The sequence below is a fragment of the Callithrix jacchus genome, chromosome 18 (assembly GCF_049354715.1).
Source record: "Callithrix jacchus isolate 240 chromosome 18, calJac240_pri, whole genome shotgun sequence".
Lineage (NCBI taxonomy): Eukaryota > Metazoa > Chordata > Mammalia > Primates > Cebidae > Callithrix > Callithrix jacchus.
This window is the reverse complement of record NC_133519.1, coordinates 46,291,092-46,314,752: the sequence shown is the minus strand read 5'-3', so window position 1 is coordinate 46,314,752 and position 23,661 is coordinate 46,291,092. Positions and strand designations below refer to the sequence as shown.

The following is a 23,661-nucleotide window of genomic DNA, read 5'->3' as shown; positions in this document are numbered from 1 at the left end:
ATGAAACTCATAGAGAATATAATAGCAATGGCCAGATGATAAGAGGTGGTGAAAATGGGGAGTTCTTGTTCAAGGGGTAAAAAGTTTCAGTTATGTTATGTGTCTAAGTCCTAGAGATCTGCTATACAGCATAATGCCTGTAGTTAACAGTATGTTATATAGTGCACTCCAGATTTTTAAGAGGGTAGAACTCACATTGTATTCTTACACATACAAACACACACAGACAGAGAACACGAGGAAACACTGGAAAGTGTTGGATAATCTAAAAACTTTAACTGTGGTGGTGTTATCACAGATTTTGTATATGTCCAAATTAATCAAATTGTATATATTAAATATGTACAGTTTTTTTGTATATCACTTAACCTTAACAAATATATTAAATAAATACATAATATGTAAATGCATACATATATTGTAGATGATTTAAAAGGTGTCATATTAAATGATAATTATTCCTTCAATTTGCAAATTATTTTAGGGCTAGTTCTATGAAAGAAAAGGTATAAATATGACATCCATCTTCCAAAATACATATAGTTATATTTAGTCAAACTTGAAAGCTAAACAAGAGTATTTGTCATTTTAAAGAAATAAAAATATTAATTTCTTAATTTTAACGTTGAGCAGCTTCTCATATTGTCAGAACATTGTATTTGTTTTAAATGTCAAATGGAGTACAGTTAAATTGAACATTAATTTGTATGAGATAAAAGGAAAATGAAATTCTTAAACTACCGTAATTGTATTTTCAACAGATAATTAAATGTTTTAGTTGCTTCATACTCTATTACAAGGTTTGCCCCAATGCCATGGTGAGACTCGTAATTATGTTTATCGTGGGATTTTTGCTATTAATGAAAAGAACTCAAAGGAGAGAAAGTATAGAAATTATAACACATTTTTGAGATTTCCTATAGATACTTTTCAGAGCTTTTACAAAAATGACACTTTTCAAGTAGATTAACATTCACTTTCAAACATCTAAATTAATTTTTACATGCAATTAAAAGGAAGACTATGCACTGAACATAGCCACTCATCTTCTGCAACGCAGATGTGATCTCTTCAACAGGGAAAGTGAAATATTGGAGAAGAAAATATAGAGAAAAATAAATTTTGCATCTAATAGAAATATACTCAAAGAACTATTTCTTCTAGCACATATTTATATAAATGTTTTATAAGTAAAATATCCCTAAACACTTACAGCAAATATTTACTATTAATAGACTAAATTATTGTGTTTATTTCACCACTGCTACACAGGATACCTATTGTGCTAGTAATAGTATTTTTTATATTATTTAACAAAAATAATTTCTAAGTCTAGTCTAGTCAATTTGTATTTTAGTAGATACCTTATTAAAAATATATAACATACAGCTGTTTAAACTATGATACCATTTGGAATAATGTTTTCCACTACATGAAAAACATATTCAAAACCTCATTCAAGAAGGAACATCATTATGAAGCAAAGTAATCACAAAAGGGCAGACTATGATTTATAAAAACATCATTAAAACATATTTTGTGTAAACTTGGTTGAAACCAGGAGATGACTCATTGTTGGATAACAGTGCACTGGTATTGAATGTCAGATAGAGTAGTGTATTTAGGATAGAGCTAGTCGTGTACTGTGCAATGTATAACTAGCTCTATCTTAAATACAGAGATATTAATTTTAGTGTACACACACTAAAGCTGAAAATAAAGTACATGTTAGTAAACTTGAATAGCACGTCTTCTAAAACAAGAGACTGATGTAGGCATGTTACATAGCTCGTGGACATACCAGTGAATGTAGTGTTGATGCAACTCAACTCCAGAATTCTGCGTGAGATTGCTTTAAGCCTTCGCTGTGACTGTATTACCATTCAACTTGCCCTTCCACACCAGACTGTTTCCTTTGATTTCTCATAGTTGTGGTTCTGATAGACCTCTCTATTAAACGTCCTGTAAGCAAATTTCTGTCTCTGAGTTTCTTTACTGGGGAACATAATCTGTAGACGTTGTAGTTCATTTCAGAAAATTACTTATTTTTTACTGGTAGTTAAAAACTTTTGGAATAAGGCAATTCAGTAAATAATCTTGATTTTAAATTATAATTTAAAATAAACACTAACTTTTATTTATTGCTGTGAGTTATTTGCTAGGACACATAAGAAATATAAAAATTCTAGTATGGCATGAAAATTATACATGCCCTGACTATCGAAAAGCAGTCTTTCTAAATTAGTGTGGTAATTGTTTGTTAGTTAAAAAGTAATATTTGTGTTGCTCAACAGTATGGTCTTTGTTGTGTTTAATTTATGTAATACTTTTGAAAATTGGTCAAGAGATTTAATTAGATATCTAGTATTTTCTGTACTTTTTCTATTGTAAAGAAAATTTTCTTTTTATCTGGCAACATATTGCTAAATTAAATAAGACATTATTATTCTTGATCAATAGAAACCTTTACATGCAAAATAATCGTTTTAGATTACGTGGTGTAATTTTCTCTCCAGCCTTTCACTTCTGTAATTTTTGATTTATTTAAATGTATCCCTTTACGTCTCTTCTTTTCCTTAGTGTATGCTTGGTTGTGTTTATCCTTCCTTGTTCCTGCTGCTATTTTGTCTTTGTTGCCAAGATTATTTTTTTGTCTTTTATTCAAATTGTTTTTAGGTTTCATTGATCATATTTGTTTCACACGTTTCCATAGATGGTATTATGATTTTATACCGGATGTTTGAGTTCCTGATCCATAATGTTTCTTCCTATCTGTGGTTTATAGAGAAAGATGTAATTATGTTATGAAGTCATGCTACTGATTTCCTCTGCTTTTGGTTTCTTTTCATGGAAGGAAGACAGTTCATTTAATGAATATTTTGGTATTTTTTAAATTATTTTTTCATTTTTACTTCATGAACATTTGTGTTGATTTTTGTCTTTAAAGCAATCTATGATTTTATGAAGTTGACAGTAAGAGGGTTTCTGCAAATTAACATATTTATTTATTGAAAAAGAGCATGTTTTTGTTCCTACTTCTAGTGCAGTTTCTTTTCAAAGGTTTAACTTACTTTGTTTCAAAGTAGTTCTTACTCCAAAGTGGAAAAAAAGAAAAAAAAATGGAGAAAAATCATGAACCAACTAATTTTTATTTGACAGAAATCACTGGCCAAGCTATCTTTATTTTAATCATTCATGACAGAATATTTGAATATGTTAAACAATTTTTATTATCTAGTTTCTTAAATGTACCTTATGGAATGTATAAAAGGAATTGTAACCCGTAACTGAGTAGGACTTATCTCAAATGTGCAAGGCTAGCTCAACATTTGAAATTCAGTTACTGTAAAGTATCACAACAGGCTAAAGAAAATAAATTATTTGTCAATTTTATTAGGTGCAGAAAAGCATTTGTTGAAATACAACACTTATTTATAACAAAAATTCTCAGTTACCTAAAAGTAAAGAGGAACTTCCTCAACTTGATAAAGAATATGTAAAAAATATCTCCCGTTAGCCATATGCCTTATTATGAGAAACTAAGTTTTCCCACAAAGCTTGAGAGTAAGTCAAGGATGTTTCCTCTCACCACTGCTTTTCAACATTGAAATACAGACACTTTCTTAATTGTTTTTCTACACTATCATGCCCATCTTTGCTTTGATCATTCGTGCATACTCACAAATCAATCAGCATGCACTCCCTATTCTGAGCCTGTAAAAAGCTCAAATATTGGGATCTCTCCTGCCTTTGTGTAGGGGACCCGCAAAAGCTGTTTCATGTCAATAAAGCTTTCTTCCTTGCTCAGTCTTTGAGTGTCTATGTCCCTACTTCTTCCTGGTTGTGGGACAGGAAGCCTGACCTTGTGGAGCTAAGGAACAAAAAATCCTGCTTCAGAGTCACCTTTTTTTTTTTTTTTTTTTTTTTTTTTTTTTTTTTGAGACGGAGTTTCACTCTTGTTACCCAGGCTGGAGTGCAATGGCGCGATCTCGGCTCACTGCAACCTCCGCTTCCTGGGTTCAGGCAATTCTCCTGCCTCAGCCTCCTGAGTAGCTGGGATTACAGGCACGCGCCACCATGCCCAGCTAATTTTTTTTTGTGTTTTTAGTAGAGACGGGGTTTCACCATGTTGACCAGGATGGTCTTGATCTCTTGACCTCGTGATCCACCCGCCTCGGCCTCCCAAAGTGCTGGGATTACAGGCTTGAGCCACCGCACCCAACCCGTGAGAGTCACCTTTAAGACTCCTTTGATAGCATCGTATCACAGAACAATTCCAGCTTCTATGATTACCCAGTTCCATTTACTTCCACAGGTTTAGGTATTTGTTATAGCAACGGTCTACTTCTCAATTCCAATTTCTGTCTTATTTCATTTGGGGCATTATAAAAAATCTTGAATTGAGCAATTTATACATCATAGTAATTTATTGTTCATAGTTCTGCAGACTGGGAAGTCCAAGATGATGGTGCCAGCATATCTGATGACTGGAGAGAGCCTGTTCTTAATTTATGTCACCTTCTATGTGTTTTCACACAGTGGAATGGGTGAGCACTCTGTCCTCATATAGCGAAAGGGTCAAGGGAGCACACTGAAACCTGTTTTTAAGGGCACTAATCCCATTTGTGAGAGTAAAGCCCTCATGAGTAATCACTTCCCAAATGTCCCAACTCTTAATACTCTTAAATTGGGTATTAAATTTCATCACATATATTCTTAGAAGATCCAACATTCAGAAAATAGCACTTGTTAAATGGAGATGTCATCATGTATAATTGCAGGGGTGGTTGTTGGGATTGTCTGAGGTAATATCTACAGAAATGTTTATCATGTATAATGTGCTTCAAACTTGGTTTCTGTTTCCTGTCTCTGCTCCCTTTCATGTCATATATTCAGGTACACCGTTATAAGCTAAGGCTATTGAACTTGGTTCTAGTGTAGTTTTATAATCAGACCTTAATGAGTTGCATGTGCTTTCTTTCGCTTAAATTAGATGTCCTGAGGGTGTAGTCATTTTCCTATTTATTGTTTCTTTGCTTATTGAAAATTATTGGCTTATGATTTACAGGCTTCTAAGATATATTCTCCGATAAAATGTGTACAAAAATTTTTTAACCTCTGCACCAGGGTGACAAATTAAGACATCTCTGTGGAGATATTACGTCTATTGTCACAATCCCTATTAGCTACTGGATTTTGATTAATTGTGTTTCTTGCTGGAAAACATTCTGAAAGAAGAGAATATGTTCTGCAAATCAGCTATATAAATTTTAGAATGACAATTTTAATAACTCTATTTTGGCTACAGACTTCTTTTCTGCACTTCTGCATCGACATGTTGTTTTACTTGAAAATATTGTTAATTACATGGATTTAGAAAGAAACAAAATTATGTTTAGTGTGCTGTAAGATAATGATGAATGACAACTAACATGGTTATTCAATATGAATTTCCTCTTCACTCTGCTGGGTTAATCCCAAGTTCTTACCACGGTTTCCATCCACAAAAAGAGAACAGGAAATTCTAGTAGTATCTGAGAAGCTGAAAACATCTATTTTGATTGGATTTAAATCATTACATAATAGCTCTGAATTTTGTTTCTTAAAGTTATTCTGGCAATATTTTTCCAGAATATTTTATTGGTTGTCATAAGTAGATAATTTCTTTCTTTTAGGAAGCAAGTGTTTTGTAAAACAAAATTTCTTAGACAGTTTTTTCTCATTTTTTTTTTACTTTTAGTATTATTTTCTTTCAAAATGTTTTTCTAATAAAACCCTATGAAATTCTTATGAAGAAAAAAATTTTCTAATAAATGAGATTGGGGGAAATTCAAAACATGAGGCTTTTGATGTAAAAGAATAATTCAGAGTACTATATTAAACCCTTTAAACTGATTAATAAAGGATATAAAGCAGGATTCAATTTTAATGCCTAACAATAAGAATGATTGATTATACTTGCATTAGAGTGTTATCGTGTGTAAGTGTACTATTTCACATGTAAAATAACTATACATGCATTTTTATAGATATTAACAATTATAAAGTTCAGTCAAATACTCATAAACCAACAATGAATCTCTCATTAGTTTTCTTGAAATCATCAAAAAGTGATTTTATGTGGCTGTTCTTTGTTATAATACCTTTGGCTCTATTGAGAACAAGCATAGAAAACACCTACAGGTGGAATATTATTTATTTTGTTAATTAAATGAAACACTTAACTACATCTTTTGCCTGATTCTTCACTATATAATCTTCCTCATAAAGAAATATTTTATAGCTCAAGTTGAGGAAAAGGTTTCTTCTTTCTGGTGAGTAGCTGGGCTTCCCTTCATTTGGTGTGGAAAGCTAGGTAGGATCCTGATTTTATAATTATGTTAAGTTCAGAAAAAAGTTATGTATTCTACTTTGTTGACTTTGTTGGGGGATACTACTATGTTTTATGACAGTATTTTTCTTGAACTGTTATTTCAAAAATGTCTGCACAGCAAAACACCATGGAAAAGAGTTGTGTCTTTCTCTTGGGCAGAGGACAGATTTCTATTTCCCTGCCAAAATAATAAAGATAATGTCTTTCTGCAAGGCAAAAGTTGAACACAAGTTTTCCAGCATCCTCTTTGTGAGATTTGGGGATTTCCAAGTTTGAGTCTCCTCACCAGCAACATAGACCCTCTATTTGGGAGGATCCTTTGAGTCCCCTAGTCATCATCTTCATGGAACTTTGAGGACATGAAGAAATGACGGAACCATGCAGTTCTTCTTGTCTGGAGTAATAAAGTTTTTTGACTCAGCAGTCTAGTATACACTATCAGCATTTACGAAACTGTGGCAGGCTAGCTAGTTAGCTTACAAGCAAATAAATCTCACGGTTTTTACAGGATTTTGTGTGTGTGTGTGTGACAAACTTCCTTCTCCATTATCTCTTGAATATCTTTTGGTCTTGAAAGTATTTTTCTTAAAAAAATTTACATCTTTCTAAAGTAAATCTCTGTTGACAGTAGCTCATTTATTAATAAGTGATCTCAATGTCAGCTGTAGAACGATATCCAAATATCTTTCTCGGACCTTGTGCAAATCCCATGACTTATTAGCTCAGGAACTTCAAATCCCTGTTCCTTAGAGATGGAGGAGGCAGGGAATGCCTATTCTCTTCTCTTAACCCTAAAGACGTAATTTGATATTTTAAGCTAGAAGAGCAATATGATGTAATCATTAAATGAAAAGATTCAGAAGCAAAAAATCCTATTAATAGGTTCAAATTCCAGCTTTGAAACCTGTTTTATTCTGGGAAAACAACTCACTTCACTGTACATCAACTTTCTCATCAGTAATTAAATGTTAATAAATCTCTCCGTTCTCTGTGTATAATGGCCATGTCTTTGTGTTATTATTAGGATTTTATAAATTGGCTCATAAAGTTCTCTTGTAAAACAATACTTGACACATGGAAATGATTTAAAACACCATCAGTTTTCAGTAATTTATTATCATAGGATTTGGGTCAAAGAAAAATAATCTGAAAGTAAAACTGGAATGCTTTAGGGAAGCATTTTCCAAAAGATCTTTCTGTAGTTATTTCTGTGTTAATATTTGAGCTGTCCTGTTACTAGTAGCCATTAGCTGCTGGCTTACTGCTTATCAGGAACTGGCTTTTTAATAGTACACGCTATTAACCAACTCAAATCTAAATAATATTTATCTAATAATACTGAATCCAGCAGCATTGTGTGGATACTATGCATACGTTGTATACATTCTTTTGTATTACAGTGTATTTCCAATATATATTTTTAAATATGAACAATAAATAAAGCAACTCTTTGAACCAAATGTGATAAGATGTTAAAATCTGATAAACTGAGTTGAAGATTTAGGGGTTTGTTGTGTTATTTTCTATACTCTTGTAATTTGTAACTTTTTAGAGAAAAAAGTGAGTGTAGCTTGTCAAAGTTATAACACTCATATGTTACAAAAGTCATATACTAGTGAAAATAAAAATTCTGTCTTCCCCTTAGAGTAATCCTTGAGGTAAAAGAGTTAACGTACAGCTAGATATAAGTTATACTATTATTTGGTAGAACACACTAATGAGTCTTTGAAATGTGAAGAAAGACATTAAATTGCTTTTTGGGAACCCGAGATTTCTGCTACAGAGCAGAGATTGTTGTTGATAATAACAGTGTACTTTCCATTATTGTTTTTAAGGACTGCTAGGGGAAGCAGAAAGAGGGGCAACAAAAGATGGGGGACAGGGGCAAATAAATTGGGAGGAGGTGACACCCAGAGACAATTGGAGTCAATTGTTAGAAATATTAATGTTTCATATTTACTTTTAAATTAAATGCTCTATTGAGCAGTCACATATAACGACACATTGCTGTTATCTTTGGCCTTGTGTAAAAATTCACCCTGTCTATACCACTTGAACCTGGGGATGGCTGAGAGGCAATAGAGAAATAGGACTGAACCCTCACTTTACTCAGAATTCTTAGACAAAAGTGTAGCTCAAGGATTCTCTTGAAACCAGTAATTTAAAGGCACCTATTAATCAAGCTGTCTAATTATCGAGCACAGCATCTGCTTAAAGGTACAATCAAGATCCAAGAACACATCTAATTCTCAGGTCACCATCTTTGATTTTTTTCACCACATAACATTGGGTATTCTTTTATTCCTGATTTTATTTAGATATTATTGACAAATATATGTATATTTAAGGCAGTGCTTTTTGATATTTTGACATATATATACTTTGTGAAATAATGACTAAAATAAAAATAATTGGCATATCTATCACCTTACATAATTCCCATTTTCTCTTGGTTATTTTGTTGTGAGAACACTTCAAGTCTACCTCGTCAAATTTCAGAGAAATGATACTTTTTTTAAAATTGTACTTTAGGTTCCTGCAGATCATGCAGGATTGTTGCATAGGTACACACATGGCAATGTGGTTTTGCTGCCTCCATCCCCCCGTCACCCACATCTAGCATTTCTCCCCATATGATCCCTCCCTGACCTCCCACACCTCCCGTGCTGTCCCTCCCTTTTCCCCCACCAACAGACCCCAGTGTGTGATGCTCCCCTCCCTGTGTCCATGTGTTCTGATTGTTCAACAACCACCTATGAGTAAGAACATGCGGTGTTTGATTTTCTGTTCTTGTGTCAGTTTGCTGAGAATGATGGTTTCCAGATTTATCCATGTCCCTACAAACGACACGAACTCATTGTTTCTTATGACTGTATAGCATTCCATGGTGTATAGGTGCCACATTTTCCTTGTCCAGTCTATCATCGATGGGCATTTGGGTTGGTTCCAGGTCTTGGCTATTGTAAACAGTGCCGAAATGAGCATACGTGTGCATGTGTCCTTATAATAGAATGATTTATAATCTTTTGGGTATATACCCAGTAATGAGATTGCTCATTCAAATGGAATTTCTATTTCTAGGTCCTTGAGGAAGCGCCACACTCTCTTCCACAGTGGTTGAACTAGTTTACCCTCCCACCAGCTACATTTCCGGTAAGTATTGTCAGGCTGCTGTGCATTAAAAGCCCAGAAGGTATTCATTTTGTGTTATTGATGCCTTGTACCTCTGATCAACATCTCTCCATTTCTTACCCTTTAATTTCACAAATGCTGTTTTACTCTCAGCTTTTATGTGTTTGACTATTTTACATTCCATATAAGTTAGATCATGCAGTGTTTGTCTCTCCGTGTCTGGTTTATTTTAGTCAGCTCGTGCTCCAAAAAAAAGCACATGCCAAGAGTTCCTTCTTTTTTAACACTGAGAAATGCCCCATTATTTATCTGCATATATACAACAAGTTTTCTTTATTAGTCTGCTGATGGTCATTCAGGTTGTTTCCACATCTCGGCTAATGCAAATAATGCAGCAATGAACATGGGAGTGCAGACATCTCTTCAACATACTTATTTCATTTTCTTTGGATTACAGACAAATTGGGGCTTCTGGGTCATATGGTAGCTCTGTTTTGATTGTATGAGGACCCTCCATATTGTTGTTTTTTTTTTTTAAATAAGGGCTATGTCAATTTACATTTCTAAGAACAGTATACAGGGTTACCTTTTCTGCATGCCCTCACCAACATTTATTAACTTTTGTCTTTTTGATCAGAGGTATTCTAACAGGTGTGAGGTGGTATTTCATCGTGGTTTTGATTTGCATTTCTCTGATGCTTAATGTTGTTGAGAACTTTTTATAACTTACATGGGAAAATGTCTATTCAGGGAATTTGCCTATTGTTCCAATTGAGTTTTTAGTTTCTTTTTATAAAAGTATATAGATATTTCATAAATTTTTATATTAACCTCTTATCAGACATATAATTTGAAAGTAGTTTCTCCAGTTCCATAGAATGTCTCCTCACTGTGTTGAATGTTTCTTTTACTGTGTAGAATTATTATATGTTGATGTAATACCACTCTCTATTTTGGTTTTTGTTATCTGTGGCTTTCGGATTATATTTTTAAAAAATCATTACCCAGGTCAATGGCATGCATGTTTTTCCTATGTCTTCTTGAGTAGTTTTATGTTTCAGGTCATATATTTAGTTCTTTAGTCCATTTTGAGTTGATTTTTGGATATGGTGTACAATAATGATCTACTTTCATTCATCTTCATGTAAATATCCAGTTTTCACAGTACTATTTATTGAGGAGACTACCTTTTCCCCATTGCGTGTTTTTAAAACCCTTGTTGAAGATCAGTTATCCATAAATACATTAATTTATTTCTGGGTTCTCTATTCTGTTCCATTGGTCTATATGTCTGTTTCTATTTTAGTACCATACTGTTTTGATTATTTGCCCTTTGTAGTATATTTACACAAAGGGAAGTGTAATGCCTTCAGCTGTATTCCTCTTGCTCAGGATGCTTTCAGCTAGATACCTTTGTGGTTACATATAAATATTAGCGTTTTTTTTTTTTCCAATTTCTGTAAATAATTCAGTGGGATTTTGATAAGATTGCATGGAGTTTGTAGATCACTTTAGATAGTATGAACATTTTAACAATATGAACTTTTCCAATCCGTTATGTAGGACTATATTTCCATTTGTCTTTGCCTTTTATATTTTTCTTCAGCAATAATTCATAATTTTCAGTTTTCAAGTCTTTTCCTTTCTTCATTAACTTTAGCCTAAGACAGTTACAGTATTACAGTCCTCCTTTCTGCAGCTGGTCACGTGCTCATAGCTGGTATTGATGACTACCTTCTTCTACTACCCATTCTGTATTACCTTTGCCTTCAGCAGGCACCTCACAACAGATCATGAATTTCTTTCCTGTTGGAGTGACCCAAACCTTCAATCCTGAGGGGTCTGGGCTATTTGTAGTCCTTCCTGGGTTGGGCTGCTGTAGTTTCCCATTGACCTTAATCACAGAGCATGGTAATAATAAGGGACATCCTAATGGATCTCCTGTATCCCATGAGTATTCTTCCTTGCCTCTGTTGTGAAGTAGCAGACTGATTTCTTCTTAATAGTCTGGGTCAATTCCCCTAGCCAACACTGTAACTTTCTCCCTTTAAGCCTGTTGACTTAAAGGTAGGAGGAGACCAAAGTGTCCAGGTGGCAATCTTAACCTCCAGTTTAATAAAATCAGTTGTGCCTCCTGGTAGCAACATTCCATCCTCTGGAACTAAGACCTCTAGCTAGCAGAATGTAATATTGTGGGAAGAGAAACTAAAAATTTTGGTAGTGGATAGCTAGGAGTAATGGTGAGGGGTGCCACTTCCACTTCTACACCTTGATTCCTGGACCTGTGAATCTTAGTTATGGGAGAAATAGTACTATATATTGAACACTGATTCAGAACATACTCAGGCTTCTGAATAACTTTTCCCCAGCCCTGCAAAGTATTGCCACCTAGTTGGCATTGTCATTATGACTTCAAAAGGCCATTTTACTGTTATATCAATCCAGTTGCTTCAGGATGAAGGGGAACATGGTAAGACCAGTGAATTCCATGAGCATGAGCCCACTGCCACACTTCTTTAGCTGTAAAGTGAGTGACTTGGTCAGAGGCAGTGCTGTGTGGAATGCCATCATGGTGGATAAACCGTAAGTCCATGAATGGTAGTCATGGCAGAAGCGTTGCATGCCAGATAGGTAAACCCATATCTGAGTAGGTTTCTATTCCAATGAGGACAAACCTCTTCCCTTTTCATGATTGAAGAGGTTCTATGTAATTAACCTGTCACCAGGTAGCTGGCTGATCACCCTGAGGAATGGTGCCATTTTGAGGGCTCAGTGTTGGTCTCTGCTGCTGGCAAATTGGATAGTCAGCAGTGGCTATAGCCAGGTCAGCCTTGGTAAGTGGGAGCCCATGTGGCTGAGCCCATGCATAACATTCATCCTTGCCACGATGGCCACTTTGTTCATGGGCCCATTGGGTGATGAGAGGGGTGCCTGAGGAAAGAAGCTGAGTAGTGTCCACAGACAGGGCATCCTATCCACTTGATTAAAATCTTTCTCTGCGGTCGCTGTTGGTGAGCACTCACCTGGGATATAAATATTCTCACAGTTTTTGACCACTCAGGAAGGTCCACCCACACACCTCTTCACCTAAATTTTTTGTCATCAATTTTCCAATCATGCTTCTTCCAAGTCCCTGACTGTCTAGCCCAACCATTGGCTACAGCCCATGAATCAGTATATAATCACAAATCTGGCCATTTCTCCTTCCATGCAAGGGGCACAATCAGGTGCACTGCTTGAAGTGCTACCAATTGGGAAGATTTCCCTTCACCACTGTCCTTCAGGGATGGCCTAGAAAGGGCTGGAGTGCTGCAGCTGTCCACGTTCATATGGTGCCTGCATATCATGCTGAACTGTCTGTGAACCAGGCCCTAATCTTCTCTTCTCTTTGTCAACTGATCACAGGGAACTCCTGAAGAGGCTATCAGTGCAGGCTGGGGGAGAGAGGGCAGGGTGGCAGAAGTGGAGACCAAGGGCATTTAAGCCACCACTTCATGTAACTGACTTGTGCCTTCAGGATCTGCTTGATCCGGATCACTTCTATAGCGCTTCCATTTGATGATGGAATGCTGCTGTGCATGACCTACTTTATGGCTAGATGGGTCAGAAAGCACCCAGTTCATGATAGGTGGTTCAGGTCACATGGTGACTTGATGACCCAATGTTAAATGTTCTGTTTCCACCAAAGCCCAGTTACAGGCCAAGAGCTGTCTCTCAAAAAAACAGCAGTCATCTGCAGAAGATGGCAGGGCCTTGCTTTAAAACCTCTGCTGTGATTAACACTTGGGAGCCCGTCAAAGGCTCCAAACAGCATCCCTATCTGCCACTGACAACCTCAAGCAAGCACCATTGAATCTGCTGGGTCATATGGCCCACGCTGCAGAGCCGTTTGCACAGCAGCCTAGACCTGTTGCTGAGCCTTCCCCTGTTCTGGACCTCACTCAAAACAGACAGCATTTCGGGTCACTGGATAAATGGGCTGAAGTAACACAATCAAATAAGGAACGTGTTGCTTCCAAAACCCAAATAGGCCCACTGGGCATTGTGCCTTTTTCTTGGTTGTAGGAGAGCTCAAATGCAGCAACTTATCCTTCACCTTAGAAAGAATATCTCCACAGGCCCCCACCACTGGACCCCTAGAGATTTTACTGAGGTAGAAGGTCCCTGAATTGTAATCGGATTTATTTCCCATCCTGTGGCACACAAATGTCTTCCCAGTAAATCCAGTGTGTTTGCTTCTTCTTACTCACTGGATCCAATAAGCATAATATCATCAATGTAATGGACCAGTGCAACGTCTTGTGGAAGCAAAAAGTGATCAGGGTCTCTCCGAATAAGATTATGACACCAAGCCGGAGAGTTAATATGCCCCTGAGATAGGAAAGTAGACATATATTGCTGGAATATATGTGTCTGCTTTCTGGTTAAAAGCAAATTGCTTCTGGTGGGCCTTATGGACAGGAATGGAGAAAAAGGCATTTGCCTGGTATGACCGCACACCAGGTACCAGGAGCTGTGTTAATTTACTCAAGCACTGAGACCACATCTGGTACAGCAACTGCAATTAGAGTCAGCTCTTGGTTAAGCTTATGATAATCCACTGTCATTCTCCAAGATCCATCTGTCTACTGCACAGGCCAAATGGAAAAGTTGAATGGGGATGTGGTGGTAATCACAACCCCTGAGTCTCCCAAGTCCTTGATGGTGCATTAATCTTTGCAATTCTTCCAGTGATGCAATATTGTCTTTTATTTGCTATTTTTCTCAGTAGAAGCAGCTCTAATGGCTCCCATTTGGCTTTTCCTACCACTGTAGCCCTTACCCTACCAGTCAGGGAACCAATGTCAGGGTTCTGCCAACTACTAAGTATATCTGTGCCAACTATGCCTTCTGACATTGGGGAATTGACCCCAGGGTGAGCCCAGGGACCCACCAGATCCAATGTAAGTCAGACCTGAGCTATAACTCCATTAATTACCTGACCTCCCTAAGCCCTTACTTTAACTGGAGGACAACAATGACGTTTTGGGTCCCCTGAAATCTGTGTCTCTTCAGACCCAGGGTCCAGTAGTCCCCAAAATGTCTAATCACTTACATTTCCCAAATGCACAATTGCCCTTTTAAAAGGCCATGGGTATACCTGGGGAAGAATGAGAGAAAGATTAACAGCATAAATTCTCGGTAGTGTAGTCGGGTCCTTTGTCAAGGGAACCTTGCCTCCCCTTCATTCAAGAGGTCCTGTGTCTGTAAACTGGCTCAAGTCTGGAAATTGATTGAGGGGTCATGATTCTCACTTTTATAATTCAAATTATTCTTTTATCCATTAGACCTAGAAGTCTTCTGCTTATGTAAGTTAAGTAGGAATGCAGTAGGCTTTCTATCAATTTCACTTCTAGGAACATTGTGATTAATGTTCTTATGCAGAGAAGGGCAATTACAGGGTTCTTCAAAGATGCAGGTGCTGCCCTCACAAATCTGTTTCACAAGGCATTTGTCAAGAGTCTATCTTCTGGACCCTCTAAGCTGGAAAGAGTAGGTCTAAAGTGACTAATATATCCTACCTTCCGAATCTCCCTAAGCCTTTGGATCCCTTCCTCTACATTAAACCAAGTGGGATCAGGCATTTCCAGCTTACTCACAGTGGGCCATCCTTTAATCCAGATTTTAGCTAACAAACAAAATAAACTACTATAACCCTTTTTAACTCCATGAGCTGCAACATTAAATGTGGAGACCCTACTTAGTGGACCCAAATCAGTAATTCAGCCTGATCCAACTCTATGTGCCTTCCACAGTTATCCCACACCCTTAATATACATTCCCATGTCTATTCTTTAGATTCATGTTTACGTAAATTAGGAAACTCAAGGAGTAATTTTCTGTGGTGCACCTCCTCACGGGTCACACGCTCAACCTCACTTCTAGGGGCCCATTAGGAGTTCAGTCTAGTTACAGGACTCGAAGCAAACAGGGGTTTGGGGGATTACTCCTGAAGAGAATCAACATTATCCTTCCTGGAAACTGCCTCTGGGGAGGCCATCAGTGTTGCCTCAGGCAGTGCAGCGGTCATCTTCTCAGACAGAGGTGGAAAGGCTATTGGCAGCATGACTCAGGGAGGGGTTGTTGCCACTACTGGGGATGGGAAAGCTGTTCCTTCTGGCAAAAAAGTTTATCAGAGTTTACAAACTCAGTGTCCCCACCTTCATCAGAGTCCTCCCACACATCTCCATAACAAGCTGCAGGGCCCCATTTTTTTCCAATTAATGCCCTCACTCTAACAGTAGACACCTGGAAAGGCTGTACATATACCTTTTGTTGCAGATGATAAGAGCTTGTGTCTGTTCTTCCACCATTACAGGAAATAAGACTCTCACTCAGGGTAATCTTAGAAGATTTGAGGCTCAGTGTCTGCTTCTGAGGCCAAGAGATAGAATCCCCGACTTCATCATTTGCTTTTATCACTTTGTCTACTGAACTTAGGAGCAATCAACCAGCTTAATTATATTCCTTTGTTCTCCACATATGGTCAAAGGTATTACGTATATAGTTACTAAACTCTGCTTCTCACAAGCAGTGAATCAGGTCAAGTGCAGTGTCAAATGCATTGATTTGCAAAATTCTCTAATATTTCATGCCAAGATCTATCAGTTTTCTCCATACTATTAGAAGTTGAGTTATATATATACTCCCCTTTAAATACTTAATAAACTCCCCTTTATATGTATGTATACATGCATCACACACATATACATGCATGTACAGATATGTATATGTACATATATGTAAATACAAACATATGCATATACAAATATGTACATACGTATATATACATATTTGTAAATGTATATATGTGTGCATTGACATGTATGTACAGGTATGTATATATACATATATACATATATTTTAATATATATAACGGGGAGTTTATTAAGTATTTACTCACAGAAGCACAAGGTCCCATAATAGGCCCTCTGCAAGCTGAGGAGCAAGGAGAGCGAGTCTGAGTACCAAAGCTGAAGAACTTGGAGTCTAATGTTCCAGGGCAGGAAACATCTGACATGGGAGAAAGATGTAAGCTAGGAGGCTAGGCCAGTTTAGTCTCTTCACATTTTTCTGCCTGCTTTATATTCTAGCCAAGCTGGCAGCTGATTAGATGGTGCCCACCCAGGTTAAGAGCGGGTCTGCCTTTCCCAGCCACTGACTCAAATCTCAATCTCCTTTGGCAACAACCTTACAGACACACCCAAGATTAATACTTTGCCTCCTTCAATCCAATCAACTTGACACTCAGTATTAACCCTCACAAGGCATAACTGCATTTTTGTATGTCCATGTTTGTTTTCATACCTTATAAAAGACATGATTTAAGTCTGCAGATAGCAAAAAATCTTTAATCTGTTAAGAACAGAAGCAGTCTTTCAATAGATATACAAAAATTCCAACAGATATAAAAAAATTAATTCCACTGTAGTGTTGCATAGCTAAAATCCTTCCATAGAGAAAAGCTAGTATAATTCATTGCTTTTATCATATCTACATTAAGAGATAAGCTTGTTTATGCATTTATTATTAAAAATAAATACTGATATTAACCATTTAAGTATAAAAATTATGTTTTGTTTTAAATATGCTTTCTAACTTCTCATATAAGTTATTAGATTTGAAAATGACTGATCACCTTTATGTTAACACTGAATTATAAAAATATTAAAATATTTAATTAATGGAAATACTCAAGTTTATAATACTGGGGATTAAAATGTTTAAGTGTTTTTTTTCTTCTGATATTTAATGCTTCACCACAGTATGTATTATAATTTATGAAGTTTTGAAATGCATTGTTACTAAAATATCTCTGTCAATGGGAGGTAATCATGAGGAAAACTCTCAAGTTAAATTCTGCTCAAAATTGCTTTCTTGGAAGACAATATAAACTAAATATTATGTCATTTGGGTGTTGGAGCTGGGTAAAATAATGCCTGCCAATTTCACCAAAAAGGAATAGTTTGTTTTTATGAAGCTGCAGAAGTCACAAGATGAAACAAAAAGATATGCAGTAAATGTAGTGAACATAATATGATTTCCAGAGTTCATGAGAATCCTGATTAAGCAGTTGCTAGCAGAAAAACTTCTCCAGACGAGATAGTGATGCATAGCCCTCTTGTTAGCTTAGAGTAACCCTTTTTCAAGAGGAAGAAAAGGGTGTCAAAATGGCTCAGAAATGGGACTTATGCACAACATATGAAAAAACTATCACATTTGAGCCACAAGCATCAAAATAAGAGGTAGGTGGATATACCACCAAGACAGCTAGGAAACCCATTCAGTTCTTTTCATCTTCAAATGATTTTACATAGATGATTATTGTTCGGATGACAAATTCTAGTGTAAGAGATAAGTAAAGGGAATATTCCTCATGTATGCACACATTAAGGCTATATAACTTAGATTGAGACCATCTGAGTATGTGGCACGGTTGATATGATAATTCCTATAGTTTTTCATTATGACCAGTGAATCAATGTTATATTATCTGTATTTCAAAATCATTTGATCTAAATACCATGTATTACCAGTGTTGCTGTAATATTGGGGTTCAGGTGTTCAGGGTACCCTCAGCTCCCCTGAGAGGATGTTTCTCCAGGTTCTTGGTCTCCAGCCCTCACAAGAATGAGAGAGGGGAACATCGCGCAGTGCACAGTAAATGCTGGACTCAAACGTGTTTGTAGAAAGTGATTTATTTAGAGAGAGAAACAGGAGAAGGAGAAAGAAACAGCTGACTCTCACACCGAGTGAGAGAATCCAGAAAGATGGAACCCAGGAGAGGAAAGCAGCTTCCACATTGAGTGGAAGGGAATAGAGAGATGGAGTTTAGGGGGAAAGACAGGCTTCCACGAGAGAGTGTGGAAGGGGACTCCAGAGGGGAAATCCAGGAGAGGGAAAGATGGCTTCCACCAACGGGGTGTTCCTGGAAGGGGACCCAAACATGGAGTCCTAAGGGGTGTGGAAGAAGGGGGCTTCTAACCTGGGAGGAACCCCCGCCTTCTCCAAGACCCCAGGCCAATGAAAGGAGTTCCTCAGAACTTCCACTGGAGTGACTGACTCTTAGTTTCTTCCCTAGAACGTGAAATTCAAACATAAACCATTAAATGTCCTGGATGGAGAGAGATGGGAGAGGGGCATGGCGCTGGGAAGTTCTTGCCCTTAAAACTGCACCTCCTTGTGGACCCTGGAAAGAAAACACCTTCCCTCATTATTGGGAAAATGTAGTGTTTAAAATATATAAATAACTTGTAAATTAAATACTCTAGAGAATCCTGGAAAAAAAGTGTGTCTTAAATCAGTGAAAGATACCACTTTTCAGATGAAAAACTAACTTTGGTCAGCTTCCTATAGTTATAGGATACACTCCAAATTTATTAGCAGAGTTTATAGGTGACTTTAAAATTGCTTATATAGAGAAGTTGTGGACCCTTAGAGGAGTGACTGAAGACATTTCTACACTTAGAAATTATTGACTTCTGGCCCGATTAACATGGTCTTATAAAAATTATGTACATGTAATAAAATTTTTAAATGGCAGGTAGGGTTAGATAAATTAAATACATTATTTTGAAAATAGAGTAAAATTGACTTTAAGATATGACAGTGAAATGTAATAAGAATAAAAGGAATATGTTTGTTAGAAAATTTAAATCTAGAAAAATTTCAAATTTAATATGTATATATTTAAGAGATAAAATATGTATAAATTGAGATAAAATGATATGAAATAAGGCAAATAACAGTTTTTCTACTATTGAAAATAACCCAATAATTAATCTAATTATAAAACCTATAATTTATCCTGTACTAATAAAATCAATCCAGAGATAAATAACTGTATAAAGAAATAAAATGAGAAATAATGTAAGAAATAGAAGACATTAACAGACAAAAATATATGGAAGAATTTCAAACATCATAAAACAATGAATAGTATATAATATTAATAAATTATGTAAAAGTCTGTAAATATTATTTGTAAAAGAGAAAGATCAGAAACTGGTAAAGGCAAAAACAACAGAAAAGCACATATTCTTTACGGTTAAAAAAGTTGGGATAATAATACCTTAAACAGTAAGGAGGTGACTTTTCATTATAAACTTGCACTGAGAAGTGACTGAACAATATGATTAGGAATCTAGGTCCTTCTAATTTCTGCTCCACCGCTAGTATCAAAGGGCTTTTATTTTCATCCTTGCAAGATGACTATTGTACACTCAGGTAGTTTGTCTGCATTTAGTTAGAATAAAATTATGGTGGGTAAAAAAGCAACTTAAACCTAAAAAGAGAATTCAGTTCAGTGTGTCTATTAAAAAAAATACTAGCAGCCGCCATTCAGTGATTTATTTCTACCTCCCATTGACTGGAACGATGTCTCATACACATTATCTTTCACTGCAGAGAGATGTAAAGATGTAAAGAAATGATCATTTTGCCTTTCTAAAATTAGAAGGGCAAAGTGAAAATTTACTGTGAATATGGAGAAAAAAATTAAATAAATAGTTTTCAACTACCTTCATCAATATGTTAAATAAATATATTAGAAACACTTAAGCAACATGGGTAGAGACATTGAACTAACTGAAACATTGTTATAAGACAAAATTAAAATGATCAACTAAAAAGAAATAATCAAAAAAAAATCATTTGGTGACTTAATTCTTTGGTTCATTATTTTTATAGTAATAATATTTGGCAAATTCATGCTCAGTAAATTATTTTAGAGCTTTCCTGGAGTTTAAGTTTCAAATGGAAACAAGCAGGATTTCACTGGCTGATTTGCTAGAGGAAGAAAGCACCTGAAATGCAAGGCTTTTATGTAAGGCAGACATGATGCCTTTATTCCTAATATACCTGTCTATTCTAGGTATGAGTATGCTGCTGTATGTACAAGAACTAGATTAGGTAATTATTTGTATAACCTTTGCTCTGTGGTGAGTTAACTAACAAAAATCGATAGTGGAATAATCCAAAAGGTCTAGGGAAAGAATATTTATAATTATATAAGGTAGTTTACAATAAATTAGAATATTTAACAGCAGTGATGTGGTGAGATCTTTTGTGAGGGCCCTCTGCTCAGGAAGATCAGTGCACTTTCAAAAGGGATTGCAGGGGCAAGTGAGTCTCTTCCTGCCCCTTTCTCTAGGGGATAATGCAGCAAGCCATGCCATGTATGAAGCAGCAAACAAGGCTTTATCAAACACGAGATCTGCTGGTGACTTATGCTTAGATTCCCCGTCTCCAGTAGTAAGAAGAAATGCATTTCAACGATTTCTTAATTACCAAGTCTGAGGTATGTTATTATCACATCTCAAATGGCCTAAGACAACATGAAGTGAATGCATGAAAAGGGAAAGGTGTGATTTTCAGCCAATTTACTGAGGGAAAATGAAGTGTAAGTGGTGGCTTTTGAGTCAAAAGTTAAAGCTCAGATAATGTTCTGGCACAATGCATTCACAGGAAAGATCAGAAACATGGAAAATTATGATAAGCACTAAGAATTTCAAACTATACACTATTATGTAGTAAATTTATTTATCGCAAATATAACTAGTCATTTTCCCCTCTCTTCTTTAATGATGTGAGTTCATAAGCAGTGACCATCAAATATGTAAACAAAAAAGGCAAAGAAAATATAAAGTCCACTTTCAGCAGGAGTGAAATTTTATATCTGAGAAGGTGCCAAGTGAATATTAGAATAAAGCACTTTGTGTGGGACGTCTTCTGCATGACTGCAATACAGCACAAAGGGCATGTTAGTTACAACATTCATGAAAAATGTGGGACGTGGAAATAAGCCATCTCCACGAATCTTAGTGAATTATGTTAAATAAGCCTAAATTAGTAATACTTTGGGGCAATGTTTATGAACACTTTAAAATTCAATGGTATAGTTACATATGTTCTGTGATTGAGAAGAAAATGGTACAATGACAGAATAATTTTCATTATAAATGCTTCTGTAAAGGCCAGGCTGTTCAGAAAAACTCATACATATTTTTCCTTAAGAATATAATAAAATTAGCAGAAATATGGAAAATTCCAAGTACTAACACATGATTATTTTGCTTAAAATACTAAAAGCTCATACATGTAATTTATGAATAGTATTCAAAATAATTATCCTAAGAAAAACATTTGTAAAACATTCAGATATTAACAAAGATACACGTTGACTATGAAAATATGCAGAATTTTAACTGCAGAAAAAATACATATAAAGAGAGAGAGATAGGAGAAAAATATGCTCAAATGAATAAGCAGTAAATTAGTCATTTTGCAAGGTTGTTCTTATGTCATTCTAAACAATAGCATAGCACTTTTGTGTAATATTTAAGATGGGACAGATTAATTTTTCTTGTTCTTTCCTCAAATAATAATAAAATCAATGGAAAAGACTTTGTAAGGCAAAAATTTCACAGGTACCCAGAAGACGTAAAAAATAGGATGGGAACATAATTTTCAAAACTAAAAGGCAGATGGATATATGATAACTGAAATGAACAAACCCAAATACTGAAAGGAAACTGCTTTTGGGATAGTTAGAAATATGCAAGACTGAAGAATGGATATTTCCAAGTGCTTCTGAATGTGAGGCCGAGGTAGTGCTAGAAACAGGAAAATTGCCTGAAAGTCTGTTGAAATAGTAGGTAGATTCCCAAATGCCACCGTCTCCTCTTCATCATGATAGATGATTGAATATGTACTGTGTGAAAAGAAATTAGAAAAAAAGCAGTCTAAATATAGAAACTCAAGTCTGATCCTTTCCTTCACTTTATGCCATGATAGACAGTCTTGTTCTAAATAGAGGAAAATGAAATGTTTTCTCTGGGCAACCTAAGATACTAAAGAAAAAAAGTTCAAGGTTAACAAAATAAACAGCTCAGTCAATATCCCTGTCTGTGGTAAAGATATGAAGACTGCTAGCCACTGAATCAAAGCAACACCCAGAAATCCTGAATCATTTTGTGGACATTACGTGCAATGCATTGCCAAACATTTGAAGAAAACTTCTTAAGAGGAAAGACTGAGACCAATTGAAAAAAATTTTAAGGAAACCTGGGGGATGTTCTTAGGATATAAGAAAAAAGTTACTGTTCTTAGAGAGAAAAGAAAATATATTGCATCCAGTTTAATAAAGGAACAAATGATATATAAAATGAAACAAACCCAATATAAAAAATATGAAAATTTATTCATTCTTTGTGGCACTGTCCTTAATCCTTTTATACATTATTCCTTACCTAGATTTATTTCTGTGTGACAACATAGATGGCACAAAAAGAACTGATGTTGACTTAAAAAGTCTCAGAACACTGCCATGTCTTAAATCTCACTTTCTAAAGTGAATGTAAAAGAAACTTGTCCTTTTTCTGTTCTTTCTTCCTATTCCCAGTCTCAATATAAAGGGTTCATTCCTTCTTCTGTATATATACCGTCTTGATTCCCTTCCCTCCTCCCTTTTCAGGAACGTCATTTAATCAATCCCAAATAATTGTATATTTCCTCCATTGATCTGTTCTTACTTGCACATACATATTCTCAGATGTCTTCAATGTAAGCAAACTCCAAAAACCAACAGCATCCTTTACCACTCACTTTTTATTTAACTATAGCAATAATATTAAAATATGTATCCTCAGAAACGTTCCCTCCTGCAGTTCCCACTTTTGCTCCTACCTGTCATTGAGCAAACTTAATATTGCCTAGTAATATTCGTTAAGTCCAGATACCTAGTAACATAGACAAATTTGCTTTCTTTTCTTCTACTTTTTTTCACATCATTTTTTTCATTATTTTATCACATAATAGTCTTTTGTCTGTTCTTTCTTCCTACTTCCCACATCGATATAAAGGATTTTTCCCTTTTTCTGTGTAAGTAGTCTTGATTCCCTTTCCTTCTTTTCAAGCACCTGGTGGGTTTATTCATTTTTTTTCTGTCTATGCCATTTTCTATGCCCTTTGATTTTTTCTCTTGTCAGTTTCTTTAAAATGGCATTCTCCACAGCTCTGTCCTTGACTTTTCATTTATGTTTCAACCTTCCCATAAAACACATAAGCTCACATAATTTTAATTATCACTTCTAAAATATTTATATGTATACCCCTAG

At 35.7% G+C, this 23,661-nt stretch overlaps 1 protein-coding gene across 1 annotated transcript in view; it reads left to right on the top strand.

The window, feature by feature from the left end:
• The window catches only part of LOC118149139 (uncharacterized), a 429,176-nt gene that overhangs the window by 233,084 nt on the left and 172,431 nt on the right, over window positions 1-23,661 (top strand). The window contains exon 2 of the mRNA XM_078355141.1: window positions 9,455-9,526. Within this exon, the coding sequence (XP_078211267.1) occupies window positions 9,455-9,499 (45 nt within the window). The 3' untranslated portion in view covers window positions 9,500-9,526. The remainder of the gene's footprint in view (window positions 1-9,454; window positions 9,527-23,661) is intronic.